General features: G+C 37.1%; 1 protein-coding gene across 2 annotated transcripts in view; it reads left to right on the forward strand.

Moving 5' to 3' along the window:
• Window positions 1-9,540, forward strand: part of Prkd3 (protein kinase D3) — an 86,116-nt gene that overhangs the window by 1,143 nt on the left and 75,433 nt on the right. For both annotated transcript variants that reach the window (XM_031357504.1, XM_031357505.1), the window contains exon 2: window positions 6,233-7,152. In XM_031357504.1, the coding sequence (XP_031213364.1) occupies window positions 6,865-7,152 (288 nt within the window). In that variant the 5' untranslated portion in view covers window positions 6,233-6,864. The remainder of the gene's footprint in view (window positions 1-6,232; window positions 7,153-9,540) is intronic.

Here is a 9,540-nt window from a genome sequence, read left to right on the forward strand (position 1 = left end):
CAGTTTTAGCAGTTTTGATTTTGTTCAGCTCGTGTTTAAACTTTTACATCAAGAAGGCATCCATGAAGTTCCCAGACTCAATTCTAAGTAAGAATTGCTCTATAGGAACACTTTGCCTCCCAGTTAGAATCTGGGGTGGGATAAAACAGCAGTTCAGCCAAAAAGTTGTTTAAAGTTTTTGTAAATATTATTTTTAAAACGTCTCACAGGGACCTTCACAATAGGTTTTCCTTCATAGGATAGTTTTATAATTGTCATGGGCCTGAGAATATGAGTTTGGAGGCCTCTTTGATAAGCCAGGGCAGTTCACATTTCAGGAGTGTTAAAACTGAAAGAATTTTTCTCAGATGTGTCTGGCAGTTTCATACATTCTGATGTCCGCCCCTCACTCTCTCTCTTACCCCCTAACAGCCCCTTAAGGAAGTTTTATAGCCATGAGCCTTTAATCTTGCACATATTATAAGCTATTTTATCAGATGACCTGTTTAAAATAGACATTTGTTTCTGTTTGTGTGTTATTTGTCATCTAAACACTGCTACACACACCAAAAGCCACAGTAAGTTAAACTTTAAAAGTCAGAGGAGTTGAAAACACCTCATACATAAAGATAGAGGGAAAGAGTTGTTAAAGTGCACTCTTCTCAGGAGGGACAGACTACTTTCGACAAAATTCTAAAGTTGGCAAAAAATACTAACCATAGCGGAGTTCATTGCTTGTTTTTAAAGAATCTCATTCAAGATTTAATGTATAATTACTTGAATATAATTTGATTAGACACATAATAGGATTTAATAATCACATCTCATTGAGTCTCTTGGGTTATGTAATTCAAACAGAACTTGCCTCTTTAGAGCAGTCATTTTAAAAGGACAAATTGGGATATGGTACTTAAGAGATGTTTTAGTTTTAATTTTAATGTAGATAAAACATTTTCTCCGCTTGTGTGGTGATCTTATAGTGGCCGCATGTGAGAATTGCTCTTTGGCAATTAGCCAATCAGATTTCTTAGAAACTATTGGTGCAGGGTTGAAGATATATCAAGCTTATCCATAGCTTCATATTGCTTTGCCAGACTGATGTTCCAATATCTGGATCCACTTCTCAGTGCCTGCTTCTCAGTGCCTGCGTAGAGCACCTGCCTGGTGTGCCCTCTCTGTGTTCTCCAGGACAGTGGGAGGACTAAGATTGAACTGCTGGTACCCGGAGAAGTCGACTTGTAGAGGGAACAACTTAGTGGAGTGCTAAGTTCTTAGATAGATAGTCTTGTATTAATCTGAGGGGTGTTTCTAAAATATGCAATAGATGTAGAGACTGCCACAGATTTTTTTTTTAACCTACAAAAATACCTGCGTTTTTGTCCATTATATAAGCATTAAGCAAAGTCAGACCTCTTTCGAAGTAAAATATGGACATTGACTTCAGTGTACTGGTATGTCAATGAAAAAGCTCACATGCTTTTTTACATGCTAAAACAATACATACCGTACACATGTGTGTGTCTTCATTAGGGTCAGGATCAAACCTTGCACTTTATTATCATTTCTTGTATACAAAATGAAATTAAGCCTGGACAGCCTTTCACTCCTGGGAGTCAGGTAAACACTGTATTACAGAGGAAAAGCATTTTTTTCCTTTTCATGTTAGCATTTGCTGAATACACATAAAAGGCTAGCTACCCTCAATGAGAGCTCCCCTTGAAGTATTTAATGTGTCTTGTTCTCTGGAATCCTCTTGTTTTCTTATTTCTTTAAAAAGACCTTCCCTGAGACCCAGCTGAATTCCATCTTTCTGGCACATGCTCTATCTCACATGTAGTATCTCATAGTTTGTGATTACCTGGCTCCTTGTGCAAAGGTTTGTTTAATGTCGTCTGTGAGTTTCCGAGAGAGCAGTGGACATGTCTCTCTCTCTGCTGCTGTGGAACTTTACTGTCTTTCTGCGCTGTCTGCCAAATACCAAGTGTTCTGGAAGTATACGTCGAATGAAATGCCTACTGGTAGAGCTTCTGACTAGACTTGGGTGAGATTGGAATGTGATGTGTGCTGATGAAGTGATGGGGGAGGGGAGAAAGGGGGCGCCGTAGGGGAGGGAGTTAAATCAGCTTGTGACGTTACCATGAAGTATAACAGCCCAGTCAGCTAGCTTCCAAGGTCTTTGTTTTACTTATTCTATGACAATTGAGCACACTGAGCTCAAAATACCTTTTGATTTCATTCAGTGGTGACAGAATTTGTAAGTTCATTTGAATGAGATATGTGACAACTATCTAAAAGAATGGTTGAAAAAATGCTAACTAAACTTATAAATTCTTGAGAACTAGACAATACTGTTCTGGCTTAGAGACTCTCATAGCTATTAGAAACAACATATCTAATACACAATTTATAAATCAACAAGATATACGATTTGTTAACTTATAAACTCTGTATTTTTATTTAAAGCATAAATACAAAGAAATTGAACAGCATACCAAAGTTTGTATAAATTAGAATTGTTAGATTCTTACAGATCAAATCAATATTCCATAAACAAAGCCAGGAGAGAGAAGACAGATGGGATGAGCGGGTGGGAGCTGTTAAGACACGTTCTAACATTTGTATTCATGCTGAAACTTCAAAAAAAACCCCACTTTTATACAAAATTATATATAGTTTATAATGAATTTGTATCTCTAGTAAATTAATCAAGTGTGTTACTAGATCGTTACTGTTGGTTAATTAATATCAAGTGGTACAATAAAAAGTAAATCTAGTAGGATGGTACCTTTTATCTAATTGCTGTCAAACTTCTGAATGGTGTGAGTTTTTATAGTAAGCCAGGAATCCCACAAGTGGTGCTGTCATTTTTTTGTTCTTCTCTGAAGTAAAGCTGAATTAAAAACAGTTCTCCCTTAACACTTCCTCGGGTATTTGAGGACCACTCATTCTAATTGGTAGATGTGTAGCCCATGCCATTCATTATCCTCATGGTCCCTGAATGTTTGCAATTGTTTTCTTCCCAAACCTAAAAATCTGTAACTCTAAACATATGGGTTATAGAACAAATGGTCAGAGTGTCTCTCTCTCTCTCTTTATATATATATATATATATATATATATATATATATATATGCCTATACCTATGTGTGTGTGTATATATATGTACCTATGTATATAGGTATGTATATATAGGTATGTATATATGCCTATGTATGTATGCATGTATATTCATAGATGTATATATATGTATATACATATATATACCTATGTAGATATGTAGATATCATAATTAATCAGCACACTTGCTAATCTATATTACTATAGACTATACATTCAAATCTCTGTGTGTGTTAGAGTGTGTGTGTGTAGTGTGCAGATTAATGCTATGGCTTTCCAATGTCCAGAGGATTTAGGATTGTATTAGTTCTTTTAGTCAGCCTTTATATTGCACAGCACTTATCTGAAGCCTCAGAAACACAGCCCACCCTCATGAATGGCTTCCAGATCAGCATCTCCCCATTCTAATGTTGCACATTTAACTTGGAATTTATCATTTGCTCAGTTTTGTTCAACCTGAAGATACATAAGCAGATTCTTTGTTTTTACCGTTTCACATCTCATGAAAATACAGAGCTGAGAGTGGTTTGGGAACATTTCCCCAAAGACTCCACACATGCCAGTTGACATACAGCAGTTTCTTTACTACACTGATGTCCAGATCAAACTCAGACAGTGCATTTACAAAGACAATGGAAAAAATGTTTTTAATACTGTTTTCATGAGATTGTAATAGCCTTGAGTGAGTAACCTCTGAACTTTCCTTTTCTCGACTCTAAAGTGACTGGCTGTGCAGACTAATGAGGTGCTACTACATGGTGTTTAGGCTTGTGTCTGTCAGATATCAGATAGTAAGAGTTTAGTGAAAGTCAGTACTTACTTTCTCCACTTGAGAAGTCTAGTCTTTATGAAGTTAGAAGTGTGATGGACTGGCATTTTTTTTTCTGTTTGAAATTAGGCTGATATGAACATGCTATCCTCTAGTTATTCACAAATCATTTGAATAACAATCAGCTAAAGATTTTCTTTACTTTTTTAACAATTTATTTATTTATTTTTATTTTATTTACATTGGTGTTTGCCTGCATATATGTCTGTGTGAGAGTGTCAGATCTGGAACTGGAGTTATAGACAGCTGTGAGCTATCATATGGGTGCTGGGAATTGAACCTGGGTCCTTTGGATGGACAGCTAGTGCTCTTAACCTCAGAGTCATCTCTCCAGCCCCTGGCAAAGGACATTTAAGTTTCTTTGGTAGCTTCTGAATTGTGCTTACCTGCTTTTCGATGCTCAGCACTTGACGCAGCCCTCCCCATCCCAGGCCATGGGCACATCTCTCACCCTGAGCTCTTTCTGCAGGGTTATTGCATAATAGTTATGGTTAAACTTGCTCACTGCTGTATGGAATGAGCTGCATCCTGGCCCAGAGACTTGAATTCACACAAAGTTTTAGAATCCCAGCATTGAAGAGGTGGAGATAGAGAGATTGTAAATTTGAGACCATCCAGGGCTACAGAAAGCTACATGAAGCTGGCCTGGGCTACATAATGAAATTCAAAAGAAAAGACATTGAAAAATAAGTCATTTAATTGAAAAACAAGTCATTTAATTCTCTCTATTCACAGAGTTCAAGTTTCAATTCTCTGAGTTAGCTTGAAAACTATTGGGAGAAGATTAGTGCGATACAAGTTGAGCAATTCTTTTTGTGTAATCTTTCACCCTCCTCTCTAAACAGTGATTCTCAGTTCCTTCTTATCTTTAAGAAGCAGTAGTTACTGTGAAAACAGTACTGGCAAGAAAGCAGGAGACTTGGGTTCTAATCCCTACTCTGTTCATATGATGTGATACTAGGCACATTGCTTTAGCACTTTGTGCTTTGGTCTTCTCATCTGCAAAAATGATATTTCCCTGTTAATTGCAAAAAGTATCATGAGGCATTTCATCAAAGTGAATCATTTCCATCAAATGCTATGAAATATTGAATTCTAGCCATTTTCCCAAATGTTACTATCAGTGCTTATATCTTTAAAAGTTATTTTAGACTCATTCTGAATTTCCACATTTGTGTCCCTGTATCTGTATGATTTTGTTCTTCATTTCATATATATCATTCACTTTAACTCCATATACTTATTTCTACTCTACACTCACTTTGGATGCTCTGAGTTTTCATCATTGTGATTATTTATGGCTACAAGGAATTTAGAAGGATTCATCTCTTGTGAGCCATTTCATTCAGCTTTGAAGGGTTATTATACCTTTTTTCTTTTTCTTTTTCTGAACTGTGTACAATGCACGGTTTACTGGTGTACTTTCCCCATTGTTAGAAATCCCTTAGGTGACGAGTTCACTTTCTCCTGTGTTTCATCGTTTATCAGCAGCCACAGTCACAGTTCCTCGCCGACTCCAGTACATCCCCATTTGTTTCTTTAGGCTTCTGGAAGGCATTTGTCAAAACAAAGCAGTCCAGGACTTGTATTCTGGCAGAAATAGACTCTTTTGGAGGGATGGGAGTACTGGGGAAAACTTAGAGCCTTATACTTGCTTCTGAGCTGTATTCTCAGTAGACTCTTAATATATAAAAACATAAAAGACTACTTAAGCTTTCCTGAAGTAGGAGAAATTATTCTGTATTTTTAAATATGGCTTGGGTCGTATTTTATGTCTGTGATGTTTGTTTTACTTCTCCTGTTTTGTCTCTTCTGTCTTTCTCAGTTTCTTATCATAATTGAGCTGTGTAGTTTTGGAATAACTGTTTGATCTTCATAAATTTAAAATACAGTAACTTACAGTTGAGTGCAGTGGTATGCCTTAGTCTCAGCTACTTGGGAGGCTGAGACAAAAGGATCTCAAGAACCAGGAGTTCAAGACCAGTCTAGACAACATAGTCTAATCCTATCTCCAAAAAAGAAGAATATACTATTTAACCTGTCCCTCCTCCCCAGCTAGGGTTCAGGAGTTGGTGGTGAGGAACAGGGGTATTATTTTAAGCTGAAATCTCTCTCTGAAGTTATAACTGTAGCAAAAAATGATCATGATAACTGAAGTTAAAATAACTACCTATTAGCTTATATTCATGAATTGTAAAAAAAAAATCACCCAAAACTATCACTAAAAATTGTAGGGATTCTTATGTTTTAAAACTGATATCAAATGAATATAAGACATTAAAAACCCCTTTAACTTTTTTTTTCTAGGTTGACAGCATTTCAAAAGGCACCAGTTTTTCTCTCTGGATCCATTCATTCAAAGAAATATGTTTGTACTATTTTTACAAGCTTTTCATTTTTACTTCCATCACAGGGGAGTTCAGTCCCAAGATGGAAATGAGTACATATGAGAAGGTGAATTAAGGTGTGACCATTTGTGGTGTCCCATCAATCCCTGAAGAAATAGATTATTTGAAACTACTTTTAATCAGGAAGATTTTATATCTTGATACAGATCGACTATTCAGTTTGTATTTTCTGAAATGAAAAGCAACAGACAAGAACAGATTTCAAAGAAGTGAAGATGTCACATAAATAATCAGTGTCAGCTGTATTCTTACGATGATAATGGTGATGTGAAGTGGGTTACAGATCTGGGTGTGGTCCTAAAGACAAGATTCTTGATGGGACTGATATTGACAGCAATAGGACCTTTTGAGCATTCACCACGGAGCAACAGAATTTGTCATCAACGGCATGAGTGGCTCAGCCAAGGAAATAGAACAGCTTTCATCTAAATCCAAAAGTGTAGTCATTTTTTTACTGCTATTATTTTGAAGACTTCTTCAAAACCATTTACAAAGCATTGACAACTATTTTTATAGATTAAAGAAAGGCAGATGTCTGCAAATAATTCCCCTCCATCAGCCCAGAAGTCTGTGTTCCCTGCAGCTGTTTCTGCTGTGCTTCCAGCTCCTTCTCCGTGTTCAAGTCCCAAGACAGGACTCTCAGCTCGGCTCTCTAATGGCAGCTTCAGTGCCCCGTCACTCACAAACTCTAGAGGCTCCGTACACACCGTTTCATTTCTACTTCAGATTGGCCTCACACGAGAGAGTGTTACCATCGAAGCCCAGGAACTGTCTCTCTCCGCTGTCAAAGACCTCGTGTGCTCCATTGTTTATCAGAAGGTACTGTGCAAGCTGTTTATATCAGTAATGTTTTCCTAATTAATAACTGTTTCTCACACATCTCTATAATTTATGCATAAAACAATGAGAGAACACATTTGGACTCATCAGTAATTTATGTCCTGATTATGAGCATTTTGGGCAGTATTCTAATAGACTGGGAGCCAAAAAGTCTGAAATTTCAGAATCTAAAGAGAACCTACATCCCAATTTAAAAATATCACTTACCCCCAAATAGTCATTTTATAGTCCAGGGGTTATCTGACATTTCATTTAATCTCAGAGAAGACAGTCAAGAGCTGGTAGGCATAAGACATCGAGGTAACTTGCTAGAAAGGTGGGCCACCATAGCTGCTGAGTCCAGTGTCCAGCTGAAGCTTGGGCTTTCCAGGTGTCCATCCTTTGCCCTCATTTGTACCCTTGCAAAGGATGCTGATAATCTCTCAAAGAGGAAGTTCAGAATCTACCTAAACTACCATGTACTATAGAAGTACACTCTCTTCCGCTTAAACAGGTAGATCACTGTGGAATATATAACAGGTTGTTCAAGGTGGTTGTTTATTGTATAAGTACCTCTTACTCTATACTGTGCCATTTTTCCCATTTATTTATTCATTCATTCATTCATTCATTCTACATCCCAATCACAGCTCTCTCCCCCTCACACAGCCCCGCCCTCTGTCCTTCTTCCCTTTCTCCTCTGAGAAAGGGGAGGCCTCCCTGGGTGCCAGCCTCCCTGTCCTACGCCAGTTTTTAATGAATCTTGGCTCAGTGGATAAGATAGTATGATTTCTTCTTAAGAATTATTTATATGGGTTATATTAATTGGCTTTATTTTATTCTTAATGGACAACTACTTGCTTCAAACAGACTTAGTATACAAGTCTGTCTGTTTGTAAAACTTTCCTCTTGGGAACTTTGAAAGTGGCACAATTAATAAAATGCTTGCTTCACAAGCATGAGGCCCTAAGTTCAAATCCCTGTAGCACCCACATAAGCTAGGCAGGCTCAGCAGTGTTGCATCTTAGTCCCAATGCTAGGGAGGTGAAGAGAGACAGACCAGCCATTATAGTGAAATCAGTGAGTTCCAGGTTAAGTGAGAGACCCCCATCTCAAATAATAAGGTGAGGAATGAATGAGGAAGAGACACAAAGCCAACCATTGACCTGTGTAAACATACAGGCACATACATTCACAAATATGTACACACAGAGACATACACAGTCTCTCAGCGACAATGATAACATTGAATTTCAGCTCTGCATCTTTTGTTGTATTTCCTATGTTCTATATGGTTTGTCATTAGCTTCTAATTTAAAAGTTGTTAGTAATCCAAAAACATTATAGTTTGTGATCATGGCCTACGGGCCTGTGTTTTAGCGGTGAATGCTGGTGTAAATATGGCCTAAAGTAAGAGTGACTTTAGATCTGCAGTGTTGTTGACTTGTTTTCACATGTCATTACTTACTGTAACATTTAATTTTGAGATGCAGTCGTACTGTTGTTGCCCAGGCTGGTCTTTCGACTATGGGGTTTTCCTGCCTTAGTCTTCGTTATCCAGGACTACAGACACAGACCGCCTTGCCCACAACTACCTTTCAATGTCTTAATATACCACATAAGCTTTTTACAAATACTTTTGTAGCTATTTTGTGACTTTTAAACTGAAAGACGATGTTTAAACTTAAGGATAACTTCTTTTGAGAGCATAAGAATTTATAACCTATGTTCAGTGAAACTTACTTTTTTCAACATTTAGAATTTTCAACTTTTGTTTTTTAATTGACAAAGTATGTGTGCATATATTTATTATGTATAGCATATTAAAATATGGACACATTGTATAACGACTATGTGAGCTAGTTGACTTGATTTATTTCGGATCATTTACTTACTTGGACGAATTCATTTACTTCACATATTTGTACAGAGACATATGGATTCTCTATAGGATTGTTATAGAATTGGCTCTATTATTTACAGATGACACAGGGCAAGGGATTTTACTTGTTTGAATAAGTTTCCAGATCTGTCCAGTCACTGAGTTGGGTGGTTTCCAGTCTCTAAGTTTATCTGTGAGGTTTGTGTCTTCTCTATAGGAGACAGATAAAAGAGAGAGGAGTTTGAGTGGTTGGTGGGAAATCTTAAAGCACCAGCTTAGATTTGGGGATTTTATTGATACGTTCATGGATCGCTAACTCATTTGAGATTTGAAAAAGCTGTCAACATTTCTTACCTTCTCTCTTGTCTTAGAGCTCATGCTTTCTAGCCATCCGTTTAGTTGCTTGTGTATGTAGTTTCAGATTCTGAAATAATTAATTGAATGGTACTTGAGTGATTATTTTGAACCTCCAAAGAAAGATGTTATTTAATATTCATAATTTCTTT

The sequence above is a fragment of the Mastomys coucha genome, unplaced genomic scaffold, assembly GCF_008632895.1.
Source record: "Mastomys coucha isolate ucsf_1 unplaced genomic scaffold, UCSF_Mcou_1 pScaffold6, whole genome shotgun sequence".
Classification (NCBI taxonomy): domain Eukaryota; kingdom Metazoa; phylum Chordata; class Mammalia; order Rodentia; family Muridae; genus Mastomys; species Mastomys coucha.